Source organism: Panicum hallii, chromosome 8 (genome assembly GCF_002211085.1).
Source record: "Panicum hallii strain FIL2 chromosome 8, PHallii_v3.1, whole genome shotgun sequence".
Classification (NCBI taxonomy): domain Eukaryota; kingdom Viridiplantae; phylum Streptophyta; class Magnoliopsida; order Poales; family Poaceae; genus Panicum; species Panicum hallii.
In genome coordinates this window covers 44,177,223-44,191,157 of record NC_038049.1, presented here as the reverse complement: position 1 = coordinate 44,191,157, position 13,935 = coordinate 44,177,223, and the positions used below count along the sequence as shown (strand labels likewise).

Sequence of the window (13,935 nt, the reverse complement as noted above, 5' to 3'; positions counted from 1 at the left end):
GCGACGTCCACGCCCATGCATATCTGAAACTCCTGCGCAGCTTCACTACAACTCTACCAGCTAGTGCCATGAATCGGTTTGCAGATTCTGTATCTGTTCTCAGCCTTGTGCATCACGGGTTTTTTGCGTGCGGTAATTAGCAATAGAAAATAGAATGCCACTGTGTCCGTCACCATCCCGCAGCTCTCACGCAGATCACAGACATTTTACAGCCACACTCCCATACGTGTCAAGACTAATTTTGAGGTAGGTGAGAACAAAGCCTGCAGGAAGCCCTATATAAGCTCAGCTCGTGCCCACACCCCCTTCAACGCACATCATCACTCAGCTGCCAGCGCTCACAACTCCTCCATCAGCTAGTTGCTGTGCTCCAATCCGATCCAAGAGGCAGATGGGCTCCACGGACATTGCCGACGAGGAGACATGCCTGCACGCGCTGCAGCTAGTGTCGTCGGCCGTCCTGCCGATGACGCTCAGGACTGCCATCGAGCTGGGCCTGCTCGAGACCCTCGTGGGCGCCGGCGGCAAGGCCCTCACTCCCAAGGAGGTGGCCGCGAAGCTGCCGTCCAAGGCCAACCCGGCCGCGGCGTCCATGGTCGATCGCTTGCTGCGGCTGCTTGCCTCCTACAACGTCGTGTCGTGCGTGGTGGAGGAGGGCGAGGACGGCAGCCTGTCCCGCCGGTACAGCGCCGCGCCGGTGTGCAAGTGGCTCACCCCCAACAAGGATGGCGTCTCCATGGCGCCGTTCCACCTCCTCGCCAACGACAAGCTCTTCATGCACGCCTGGAGCTACATGACGGACGCGGTCCTTGAGGGTGGCAGCCCGTTCAATAGGGCGTTCGGGACACCTTCCTGGTTCGACTACGCCGGCACGGACGCGCGCTTCAACAGCGTCTTCAATGAGGCCATGAAGCAGCACTCCGTCATCCTCACCGAAAAGCTCCTCGAGCTCTACACGGGCTTCGACGGCGTCCGCACCCTCGTCGATGTCGGCGGCGGCCTTGGCTCCACCATCCACGCCATCACCTCCAGGTACCCGACCATTCATGGGATCAACTTCGACCTCCCCCACGTCATCTCCGAGGCGCCAGCCTACCCCGGCGTGCATGTGCAGCACGTGGGTGGTGACATGTTCGAGGAGGTACCCTCCGGCGATGCCATTCTCATGAAGTGGATCCTCAACTGCTGGGGCGACCACCACTGCGCCAGGCTGCTCAAGAACTGCTACGACGCGCTGCCGCTGCATGGGAAGCTCATCAGTGTCGAGTGCATCCTGCCGGTGAACCCGGACGCCACGAACAGCGCGCAGGGGTTGATCGGCGTCGACGTGTGCCTGCTCGCGTACAGCCCTGACGGCAAGGAGAGGTATGAGAGGGAGTTCGTGGAGCTCGCCAAGGGCGCCGGGTTTACCAGCGTCAAGTCCACCTACATCTACGCCAACTTCTGGGCCATCGAGTACACCAAGTAGCTGCCGCCGGGCAGGCTTCGGCCTCCATCTACATAATAAATTAAAATATTCTACCTAAAGTTTCCATCCTGTGTTTCTCTGCCGGCACTAGACCAAGGTGTCTCTTGTAACTGCCACCTCCATGTTATTTACAAGAATAAAATAGAGAAACACCAGCCGTTTGGCTCTCTCATGAGTTTACATTGCAAAGTTCATGTCTCCTTGACACCGATAGAGAATCGGGCTTCACTCCAGACCAATCACAGCCGGTTAAAATGGCGATCAATGTTTGATTGGTCATGAATTGGGAGTGATCGAGGCTATTCATCACCACCGGTTTGTAGGACAAAGTGGAAATAATCCATCCAGGCTATTTCTCTCCGGGTACGTGGCTCAATCCCGGACTGATTGTGCACCAGGAAACACTCAGATGCTGGTGTCTCAAATCCGTTTTGCTATGCATAGCACAACCACTGGTGATGTGTGATACGAACCGGTGGTGTTTGCTTAGTCATAAGTCCAGCGTTAAGCGAAAGTATGGTATTATGGTGATCAACCCTTCTTGGCGATGGTGGCTTAACTTGAGGAGAGGTGGTGCCATATGTTTTTCTCAAATCCAAATGCTCCACGGTTAGTAACATCGTCCTCACTCCAGTGGTAGTAATGTATAGGTGCTTCTTTTTCTTTAGACATGAGGAAATGGGTTTTCAGATGGATAGGGAAGTTGGATCTTTTATCCAAATTGGAGATCTAATTGATTCACTGGATTTTGAAAGGATTGTTCTGGATGTGTGGAGATTTTAGGTTAACATGCATCTCCAATTTGAGGTGGCAATGCAATCTAACTCAACTTTTTATTACGCATGGTTGCCTGAGATTTGGATATATTCTTTATGGCCATGTTGAGAAAGAATCAGCAACATAGAGCTCTAACTTTTATTGTAGATTTCAGTTACTTCATTATAGATGTTTGGGTATGCCTTGTACCAATATGTAGCTCAACTTTAAGGAACTTACCGTTCGCCATTTAGTACGGTGCCTAGTAAAATTTCTTTAGGTTACAAATCATGATGGACGTTCATGGAAAACTATTTGTAAGGTACTGCGCCTTGCGCGTGCCTCCAGCCAGATACATATACTTGTAGCTTTTGGAGAATAAGCATTTTGATGGTTACTGACTTGGTGTTTACGGAATTATTACTTGCCATTCAAACTATTGGATAAAGTTTAATGTGATAAGTTAATTTTATCTGAAGAATATCTTGTGTTAAGCGAAGCTAATTGGGAGTTTAACTTTTTCTCAAACGACATGGTAGAGCTGCGTGTCATTTAATTAATACGAAGAGAGGGGTGTTAGAATTGATCTCTCTGGGTCATCGGATCCCAACGGGCCCGATGACCCGCCTCACCCCGCGCCCTGATCGGGGGCGTTCCAGCGGTACCCTAGCTGGTGGGCCCCCGTCGCGCCGCGCTAGAAAAAGGAGGTGGGGGCCAACGGCTCGATATACAAAGTCCACCGGCCGCCGCCACCCCACCCACAGTCAACCCTAGCCGATCTAAGTCAAGCGCGGCAGCGGCGGGAAGCTCCTCCGGCGATCCTCGACGCCCTCTGCCTCGACCGTGAACCCCTACGGCCGAACTGCTCCGATCCCCGCGCTACACCGCCATGGCGGGACTTCTGCATCCGCCGCCGGCCTAGGGCACGAAGGTATACCCCGTGCCCTTCCCTGCATCTCTCAATCTCTCTCTCTCTCTGTTTCTAGATTAAGCAAATTGCGCAGAGGTTTCTCCTAATCTAATCGCGCAGTAGCAGATCCTATAGCTTTCATTGGTATCAGTCGCCTTAGCTAGTTGCGTTGATTAGATCTCGGAGATCCCAGAGCAAACATCCAAAAGAAATCCCCAGAAAAGAACCCAAGAAACCCACGAAACCCTAACCCTAGATCAAACACAGAGAAGGGGCGGCGGCCAAGGATGAACTTACCCGTCCTTCCTCTTTGCGCCGCCCACCGTCGGCGTGCACGGGACGCCGGTGCGCCGACCGGATCCCGCGAGGCCTTGGCCCCGCGCGGACAGTGCACGCGCGAGCTGCTCCGGGCTGCTCGCCGCGCCACAGATCTGGGCACCACGGTGAAGCCCCTCGACGGCCGCGCGCTCACCTTGCGGTGGACGCGCACGCCGGCGAGGGGGCTCGCCGTGGCGCCACTCCGCCGGTCGCCTCGCTCTCGCTCGGGTGAGTGGAGAAGAAGGAGGCGTCGGGGAGAGAGAGCGAATGAGCTAGGGTTTCGGGGGAGGGGCTGCGCCGTGTGTTTTTGATCCACCGAAAACCACGCCGTCCGTTGATCTCGATCCAACGGCAGACATCGTCCCGCGCGTGTGTGGGCTTCTTTAGGCCCAGGCGGGGAAGGGAAAGCGCGGCCCGGGCCCAGGTTTTCTCGCCCGGACGCGCGAGCGCCTGCGCGGCCGTGCGCGAGGGAAGGCGGGCCGGGCCTTAGCAGGCCGCGCGCGCGCGCGCACGGGCTGCTGTTGCCGCTGGGCCGCCGCGCGGGGAATGGGCCGGCTGGGCTGGTTGCAAAAGAAAGAGCTGTGCATCACCTTTCAATTTCCAGAAGTATTTTTCCAATAGAATTTGGATGAATTTGATGCATTTCAAATTCAAACTTAATAGAACTTTGATGCACTGCTTATAAAAGGCAAATTTAGATATATTTTTTGATAGAATTACAGTTTTCCGCTGCAAAGATTAAATAATTTCATATGCTTTTGATTACTTGCCTTGTAGTTTAAATTTGAACCAACGGGATAATTTAAATTCTTCAAGGCAAATAGATAATTTTTTCTGAGTTGTAATATTATTATCTTTTGACCAACGTTAACAAGTGATAATATTGCAATTTGTTACTGGATTACCTTTTATAGATATTTTTCATGTATTATTTCTATTTATGCCCAACGGTATTCTAGATTTAATACAAAAGAGATTATGCCTCAATTTTAATAGATAATTTTTATGTATTGATTCTAATTCTGCCCAACGGTGTTTTAGTTTTAATACACAAAGTCATTGCATATTTTAATTTATGACCAACGTCGTATTTATACATATGCAATAATTTATTTGACTTTAATTTAATATTTTCACCACTCATGAATGTTTTTCAGGAGGAGTATCAATGATGTTTTCCATCAACGATATTCTAATATTAAAGGGAGATAATTACAATGAATGGTACAGAAAGCTGGATCTCTATTTCATCATGGGTGAATTGGATTGGGTCCTAGCTACACCGACTCCTACAGAGCCTGTGCTTCCTGAGAGAGAGGACACAGACGCAGATGCTTCTTGGAAGCAAACAGAGCTTGCTTATAAGAAAGCAAGAGCAGACTATGAGAGACTTTATGCAAAATGGTTCCCTGCCAACAAGAAGTGTTTGGCAGTGGGCTCAATCCCAGATTGTACCACTGTCATAGAGTATCTTGAAAAACTAAAGAATCAGTATACTGGTTCTTCAAAGACTTATGCAACCCAGTTGATCAAACAACTGGTTTCGGAAAGATACACTGACGGTGGTATAAGGGAACACATTCATCGCATGGTCAACCAGAATAACAAGCTAAAATCATTGGACCTTGCCTTTAAGGAGGATCACATTGTCCATCTGGTTTTTGCTTCGTTGCCAAAAGAATTTGACACTTTTGTCGTCAATTACAACACCCAACCACAAACTTGGGACATAGAAAAGACTATTGCGATGTGTGTTCAGGAGGAGGAAAGGATCAGGTCCACCACTGGAGGATCCTTAAACTATGTGAACAAGAAGAAGCATGCCAACTTTAAAGGCAATTTTTCATCTTCTTCTTCATCCTCCTCTAAAGGTAAAAACTCTCAACAACACAGACCGCAGGAGGGACAGGCTCTAGTAGATAAAGATCAGTGTCTCTACTGCAAAGAGAGGGGTCACTACAAGAAGAACTGTCACAAATATTTAAAGATGATCATGGAAAAGAGAGGTGAGAATATTATTTCATTTGTAAATGAATCCTTGTATATAGAATATTCAAAATCTACTTGGTGGATTGATTCAGGAGCGACTGTTCATGTTGCAAATTCTTTACAGGGATTCCGTTCGACGAGAACCACTCAAAGAAGCGAAAAGCAAGTTAGAGTGGCAAATGGAAATCAGGCAGACTTGAAGCAGTAGGAGACGTTCATTTGGAACTCGACTCTGGCTTCATTATAGTCCTTAGAGATGTTTTATTTGTTCCTTCTTTACACAGAAATTTGATTAGTGTGTCTCGCCTGGACAAAGATGGTTATTCCTGTCTATTTGGAGATGGCAGGTGTTTAATCGAATGTAATGATACAGTTATTTCCATTGCATTCAGAAAGAATGATCTCTATTTGATATCGTTACGCGAAAGTGTGAATTCCGTATGCGATAAGAGTGCGAATGTATTCTCGTCTACACTCGCGAATAGAAAACGTAAGAGAACTCAAGATGCGTCGTCGAAATTATGGCACTGTCGTTTAGGCCATATTTCGAGGGGGAGAATAGAGAGATTAATTAAAAACGAGATTCTTCCTCCATTAGAGTTCTCTGACTTAGACCAATGCATTGAATGCATAAAAGGCAAATTCGTTAAGAAAATAAAGAAAAATGCTAAGAGGAGCACAGGTGTATTAGAAATAATTCACACAGATATCTGTGGTCCGTTCAATGTAAAGAGTGTGGATGGATATGACTCGTTCATAACATTCACAGACGATTATTCCCGTTATGGATACATATATCCAATTAAAGAAAGATCGGAGGCTTTGGATAAATTTAAGATATTCAAAGCCGAAGTAGAAAATCAACACGATTTAAAGATTAAAATCGTAAGATCCGATCGTGGAGGGGAATACTACGGCCGACATACCCAATATGGCCAAATTCCAGGACCTTTTGCGAAGTTCCTGATGGAACAAGGCATAGTAGCCCAGTACTCGATGCCGGGCGAGCCTCAGCAGAACGGAGTGGCTGAAAGACGTAATCGCACCCTAATGGATATGGTGCGAAGCATGATCAGTTACTCTATGTTGCCAGTGAGTTTATGGATGGAGGCACTGAAAACCGCCATTCACATTCTCAACAGAGTTCCAAGTAAATCGGTGCCGAAAACGCCATATGAAATGTGGACAGGAAGAGTACCCTCACTGAATCACCTGCGGGTGTGGGGGAGTCCTGCTGAGGCAAAAGTGTTTAACCCGACCATTGCAAAACTAGATTCGAGAACGGTATCTTGTCATTTTATTGGCTATCCAGAAAGGTCAAAGGGTTTTCGTTTCTACTGCCCAGACAGATCGACGAAATTTGTAGAAACGAGACATGCAGTTTTTCTTGAGGATCAAATGATCCGGGGGAGCGGCACAGCAAGGAAAATTGATCTTGAGGAGAAGAGGGTGTATACACCCAATCCCGTGATTCAGGAATCCTTTTTCCCGCTGCCCGCTGTGTCTGCACCGCCAGTGCAAGTCACTGCGATGCCGACACCTGTAATGGCTCCTTCTGTGGTGACGATGAATGAGGAAGAGGAACCCATTCATCAGGCTCCTAACGAGCCAATTGCCGCACAAGAAGAGGAGCACCAGCAGCCCCAAATAGATGAGGCACCGCAGGCTCAGGCTCACGGGAGACCTCAAAGAATAAGGAAGCGCGCTATTTCTAATGACTATGAAGTCTATAATAGCGAAGAAATTCAAATGGAGGATGATCCCACTTCATTTGAAGAAGCCATGAGAAGTGAACATTCGTCGAAATGGCTTGACGCTATGGAAGACGAAATAAAATCGATGAGTACCAACAAAGTGTGGGACCTAGAGGAGATTCCTAAAGGAGCCAAAACAGTAGGCTGCAAATGGGTCTACAAAACCAAATATGACTCCCAAGGGAATATAGATAAATTTAAAGCACGACTCGTGGCTAAAGGATACACACAAAGAGAAGGAATTGATTACAACGAGACTTTTTCCCCAGTCTCTTGTAAAGATTCTTTCAGAATCATAATGGCTCTTGTAGCTCATTACGATCTAGAATTACATCAGATGGATGTGAAGACAGCATTCCTGAACGGGGATCTAGATGAAACCGTCTACATGGCACAGCCGAAAGGTTTTGTCGTGGAAGGCAAAGAAAAATTAGGATGCCGTCTGAGGAAATCGATTTATGGGCTAAAGCAAGCTTCAAGACAGTGGTATTTGAAGTTCGATAAGACAATAAAAGAATTCGGGTTTAAAGAAAATGTCGAGGACAATTGCGTTTACGCAAAGTTCAAGAATGGGAAGTACGTCTTCCTAATCCTGTATGTGGACGATATTCTACTAGCAAGTAGTGATGTCAGTCTGCTACTGGAAACGAAAAAGTTTTTATTCTCGCATTTCGAGATGAAAGACCTCGGTGAAGCAAGATTCGTCCTAGGAATCGAGATTCACCGAGACAGATTGAAAGGGGTATTAGGACTATCGCAAAAGACATATATAGAAAAGGTCCTGAAGAAATTCAATATGCACAAATGCAGTGCTTCACCTGCACCTATAGTTAAGGGCGACAGATATGGGGAATTTCAATGCCCCAAAACTCAATATGAGATCGATCAAATGAAAACGGTACCATATGCTTCTGCTGTGGGAAGCCTACAGTACGCACAAGTGTGCACACGCCCTGACATAGCTTACGTTACCGGGTTGCTTGGCAGATTCTAGAGTAATCCAGGACCAGAACACTGGAAATTGGTAAAGAAAGTTCTGCGCTATTTGCAAGGAACAAAAGGCCTCATGTTAACGTACAGGAAAACAGAATCTCTGCGTATCGTAGGATACTCAGATTCCGATTACGCAGGAGATGACAGAAAATCCACGTCAGGATATGTGTTCACCCTAGCCGGGGGAGCAATATCATGGAAAAGTTGCAAACAAACCGTCACTACATCGTCCACAATGTATGCCGAGTTTGTTGCGTGTTATGAGGCTACAGGGCAGGTGAACTGGCTAAAGAAGTTTGTACCTGGTCTGAGAATGGTTGATGAAATATCTAAACCATTACAGTTGTACTGCGATAACGAGCCCGCAGTAATGTATGCTCACAACAACAAGACAAGTGGTGCTGCCAAACACATAGATATAAAGTATTATGTTGTGAAAGATAAAGTCCGAGATCAGATCATTAATCTCGAGCACATAAGCACAGTGAAAATGCTTGCGGATCCGCTAACGAAAGGCTTACCACCCAACGTGTTCAAGGAACACGTAGCCGGCATGGGGCTAAGGGATAGCCTATGATCTTCGGACTACAAGGGCCAAAAAGGTTAAAGAATCCGTTTCTGAATGGAAGCGTGAATTGTAGCTGCTAAATCCATCGACAGCTGATCGTGACGATGAGGCATGCTCTATACACAAATCTATGACGAAACGCGAAAAAGTAAAAGTAAAAGAATAGTACAGGGTGAGATCAAGGGGGAGACTGTTAGAATTGATCTCTCTGGGTCATCGGATCCCAACGGGCCCGATGACCCGCCTCACCCCGCGCCCTGATCGGGGGCGTTCCAGCGGTACCCTAGCTGGTGGGCCCCCGTCGCGCCGCGCTATAAAAAGGAGGTGGGGGCCAGCGGCTCGATATACGAAGTCCACCGGCCGCCGCCACCCCACCCACAGTCAACCCTAGCCGATCTAAGTCAAGCGCGGCAGCGGCGGGAAGCTCCTCCGGCGATCCTCGACGCCCTCTGCCTCGACCGTGAACCCCTACGGCCGAACTGCTCCGATCCCCGCGCTACACCGCCATGGCGGGCACTTCTGCATCCGCCGCCGGCCTAGGGCACGAAGGTATACCCCGTGCCCTTCCCTGCATCTCTCAATCTCTCTCTCTCTGTTTCTAGATTAAGCAAATTGCGCAGAGGTTTCTCCTAATCTAATCGCGCAGTAGCAGATCCTATAGCTTTCAAGGGGAACTCTACAAGGACAGGCCAATAGGTGGATATAGAGACCAGCTTGTGCTTTACCAAATAAAGCTAAAGACACCCCACACACACTAGAACCCCAACCGCTACCAAACATTACCGTAGGATGCATGGCTTAAGCGGTATCGACCTGATGAGCAGTTCATGGTAGGGGCGAAGCAAGAAACTTGAAGCGCCGGGTTCGATGTGTAGTAATCTAGTTTTTTACGGGTCATTTCATTTAGATCAACAGTGATATAAAGGGATTTTTCTGGAGTTATCGGGGTCGCCGGACCCCGGCTACTAGCTGTAGCTTCGCCCCTGGTTCATGGAGAGTGCTGAAGCACCACCTGAGCACCACCACAGACTACTCTCGTTAGCCACCTCCTCTGTAAAACCAAACAGAAATACATGGTCTAGCTCCCTCGAACATGCATGCATTTCGATGCTTCAGGCAACAAGAATGATGAAATAGATTAGTCTTCATATTTATTTTTCTCGAAGCCGCAAAGACACACAGGGTTAAAGGCTTCATATTTTTGCCGATGCAGGGCTGCAAGTATCACAGGAACTATTCTTCCGCCGGGACCATTCGTAGCAGATTTACTCAGCAGGGGTTTCATGGATAAGTATTTGTGTTGGTAAGGGAAAACAATGGCAATATGTTATGTCATCTCTTGACTTTCATTCCACATCGCAATAACTCTTAAACTCCTGCCACGGAACTCTTAGTCGCAAGCAAGATGATGATGGACTGATGACTAGCTACTATATATCAGCCATGAAATCTAACTAACAGCCGGCGAGCAATTCATTGGCCTTCTCCTTGATCAGCTCCCATGCTCCGCGGACGTGCCGCATCTCCGTCATGGAGCCACCCACGGCTAGGCGGATCACAAACTTGCCATCCACAACGAAATGCGTCATGAACGCCCGCCCGCTTGCGTTCACCGCCACGAGGAGCTCGCGGTTCAGGGACTCCACCGCTTTATCCTCCATGAAGCGCGGGCGGAGGCGGAAGCACACGAGGGAGAAGCTCCTCGGCACCACGACCTCGAAGCGCTCGTCAGCCGCCACGACGCGCTCAAACCACTCCGCCATCCGGATGTGCCTCCGTATGTGCGCGCGCATGCCCGCCGTTCCATAGCGCCGCAGCACCACCCACAGCTTGATGGCGCGGAAGCGGCGTGACAGGGCAATCTGCCAGTCCTTGTAGTCGATCGTGTCTGTCGTCATCTTTGACGCACCGCCGACGTTCCTGAGGTACTCTGGGTCGGTGGACAGTGCGTCGGTCATGGTGGTGGGGTTTGCCACCCAAAGGCAGCAACAGTCCATGTTGGTGAGCAACCACTTGTGTGGGTTCATGCTCACCGAGTCCGCCAGCTCAGCGCCGTCGAGGTTACCTTGGAACTCTGGGCAAATGGCCGCACTGCCGGCGTATGCAGCGTCGATGTGCAGCCAGGTTCCTGTACGATAGTATTACATATGTAATCTTGTCAGATGGTTATATGCATATAATCAAGTGGATGATTAGCATCGGAGAGAGAGAGAGGGGGGGGGGCTGGGAAGGAGGTTGAAGCTAATACCATAACGCCGAGCAACATGACCGAGCTCTCGCACTCGGTCAATGGCCCCGAGACCGGTAGTGCCGATTGTGGCGCACAGGTAAAGAGGAACCAGTCCGCGGGCGACGTCTTCCTCCACTGCTCTTTGGACGGTGTCGGCAGTCAGGCCGTATCCTGACTCCGCCGACGTCCGTAGGATGCGGAAGTTTGCTGGAGGGATGCCGACGATGCTCGCGCCCTTCTGAAAGGTCGCGTGGGTCTGGTCCGAGGCGTACACGACCAGCTTGAGGATGCCTTCATGGCCGAGCTTGCTCAACGCACGGTCGCGTGCGGCCGCAAGCGTGCACACCACGGCCTCGCACGTGCTCCCGTGCAGGACACCGCCTCCTCCTCCCTTGAAGTGGAAGCGCTCCGGTAGGCCGAGGAGGCTAGCCATCCAATCAACCACGACCTGCTCCAGCTCGGTGGCCACCGGTGATGCCGTCCAGACGAAAGGTACGACATTGAGACCAGCGGACAACATCTCCCCGGCGAACCCTGCACTGCTCGCGTTCGCCGGGAAGTAGGCGAAGAAGCTGGGGCTCTGCCAGTGTGTGAGCCCCGGGAGGATGTCCCGCTGCACGTCGTCGAGTATGCGGTCCATGGACTCACCCAACTCTGGGGCTGCATCCGGAAGAAGCTTACGGATGGAGCCCGGCTCGGGGTTAGCCATGACCGGGTACTTGTCGACGTTGCGGTAGTAGTCGGCGAGGAAGCCGACCACTGCGCCCGACTCCCCGGCGAATGTCTCGGGGTCCAGTGGCATCATCGCTTCAAGTGGAAGGCTACCCATGGGCGGCCAGGAAAGAAGCTTGAATTCAGGCGTGGCAAGGAAAGTAGGGTTCACTACAGCACCGTAGCAGGAGCGATGTGATTTGGTTTGGAAGCCCACATCTGGCTCATATATATAGGTTCTGCATTCTGCCATGTGCATCACGAACCTAGTCACAGGAAAGACACTCACTTGGGCATGCTCTCTCGCTCTCGGAGATACGATGCTTTCTCGCTAGCTATTTTGACGACATGCTCCAGCTTCCTGGTGAGTCACCTTTTGTGCAGCACGTTTGTTATTAGTTATTAATAATTGATACTCTACAGATCTATCAAAAAATAAACAAACTAGGCACACATTTGTACTAGTTGCATGTGGGCGCATGTAGTCATCATGTGCAGGTGTCGGGAGACGGTGCTCACGCGGTTGTGTCGGGAGCTCTGGATGGTTATTAGTAAGCCTAGAAAAGTATCAAGTCATCTAAATAGCAGAAAAATAGGAAGATTGTACTCCAGTCTATCTATCACCTTATAGCTTCTCCATCCAAAACAACCATACAAAAATACTTTGATTAGTCAAAACTGGACCACAAACTTGTGCAATTTATTTTGCGTTTTGGGCTTTCAGTCACTTCAAGTTGTGTTTAGTAGTGGAGTTTGTGGATATGAACCCATTTCCCGGAAATTTCATGTCAAACGTGCAGACTCTAGAAAGTTGCTTGTACCCAGCACCAAAATGAATAAAATAAAGAAAATCTTCTGTAGCGAAGCCAGGTGCATCACGCGACGTCCACGCCCATGCATATCTGAAACTCCTGCGCAGCTTCACTACAACTCTACCAGCTAGTGCCATGAATCGGTTTGCAGATTCTGTATCTGTTCTCAGCCTTGTGCATCACGGGTTTTTTGCGTGCGGTAATTAGCAATAGAAAATAGAATGCCACTGTGTCCGTCACCATCCCGCAGCTCTCACGCAGATCACAGACATTTTACAGCCACACTCCCATACGTGTCAAGACTAATTTTGAGGTAGGTGAGAACAAAGCCTGCAGGAAGCCCTATATAAGCTCAGCTCGTGCCCACACCCCCTTCAACGCACATCATCACTCAGCTGCCAGCGCTCACAACTCCTCCATCAGCTAGTTGCTGTGCTCCAATCCGATCCAAGAGGCAGATGGGCTCCACGGACATTGCCGACGAGGAGACATGCCTGCACGCGCTGCAGCTAGTGTCGTCGGCCGTCCTGCCGATGACGCTCAGGACTGCCATCGAGCTGGGCCTGCTCGAGACCCTCGTGGGCGCCGGCGGCAAGGCCCTCACTCCCAAGGAGGTGGCCGCGAAGCTGCCGTCCAAGGCCAACCCGGCCGCGGCGTCCATGGTCGATCGCTTGCTGCGGCTGCTTGCCTCCTACAACGTCGTGTCGTGCGTGGTGGAGGAGGGCGAGGACGGCAGCCTGTCCCGCCGGTACAGCGCCGCGCCGGTGTGCAAGTGGCTCACCCCCAACAAGGATGGCGTCTCCATGGCGCCGTTCCACCTCCTCGCCAACGACAAGCTCTTCATGCACGCCTGGAGCTACATGACGGACGCGGTCCTTGAGGGTGGCAGCCCGTTCAATAGGGCGTTCGGGACACCTTCCTGGTTCGACTACGCCGGCACGGACGCGCGCTTCAACAGCGTCTTCAATGAGGCCATGAAGCAGCACTCCGTCATCCTCACCGAAAAGCTCCTCGAGCTCTACACGGGCTTCGACGGCGTCCGCACCCTCGTCGATGTCGGCGGCGGCCTTGGCTCCACCATCCACGCCATCACCTCCAGGTACCCGACCATTCATGGGATCAACTTCGACCTCCCCCACGTCATCTCCGAGGCGCCAGCCTACCCCGGCGTGCATGTGCAGCACGTGGGTGGTGACATGTTCGAGGAGGTACCCTCCGGCGATGCCATTCTCATGAAGTGGATCCTCAACTGCTGGGGCGACCACCACTGCGCCAGGCTGCTCAAGAACTGCTACGACGCGCTGCCGCTGCATGGGAAGCTCATCAGTGTCGAGTGCATCCTGCCGGTGAACCCGGACGCCACGAACAGCGCGCAGGGGTTGATCGGCGTCGACGTGTGCCTGCTCGCGTACAGCCCTGACGGCAA

General features: G+C 50.5%; 3 protein-coding genes across 4 annotated transcripts in view; 2 read left to right on the top strand and 1 right to left on the bottom strand.

Annotated features, from left to right (window-relative positions):
- The window catches only part of LOC112901937 (tyrosine decarboxylase 1-like), a 35,956-nt gene extending 24,064 nt beyond the window's left edge, over positions 1 to 11,892 (bottom strand). Inside the window, exons 1-2 of one of the 2 annotated variants that reach the window (XM_025970810.1) lie at positions 11,005 to 11,892; positions 10,716 to 10,884 (exon numbers count right to left, since the gene is read on the bottom strand). In XM_025970810.1, the coding sequence (XP_025826595.1) occupies positions 10,716 to 10,884; positions 11,005 to 11,815 (980 nt within the window). In that variant the 5' untranslated portion in view covers positions 11,816 to 11,892. Of the gene's footprint in view, positions 1 to 9,952; positions 10,885 to 11,004 lie in introns of those variants that run through there. The other variant, XM_025970809.1, reaches the window with a different exon arrangement.
- On the top strand, positions 294 to 1,521 carry LOC112901940 (flavone O-methyltransferase 1-like). Its single transcript, XM_025970814.1, has one exon. It carries the CDS (start codon positions 392 to 394, stop codon positions 1,466 to 1,468), a length of 1,077 nt encoding a protein of 358 aa, XP_025826599.1. The 5' UTR covers positions 294 to 391; the 3' UTR covers positions 1,469 to 1,521.
- A 977-nt stretch (positions 11,893 to 12,869) lies between the features above and the next one.
- Positions 12,870 to 13,935, top strand: part of LOC112901941 (flavone O-methyltransferase 1-like) — a 21,439-nt gene continuing 20,373 nt past the window's right edge. Inside the window, exon 1 of the mRNA XM_025970816.1 lies at positions 12,870 to 13,861. Within this exon, the coding sequence (XP_025826601.1) occupies positions 12,968 to 13,861 (894 nt within the window). The 5' untranslated portion in view covers positions 12,870 to 12,967. The remainder of the gene's footprint in view (positions 13,862 to 13,935) is intronic.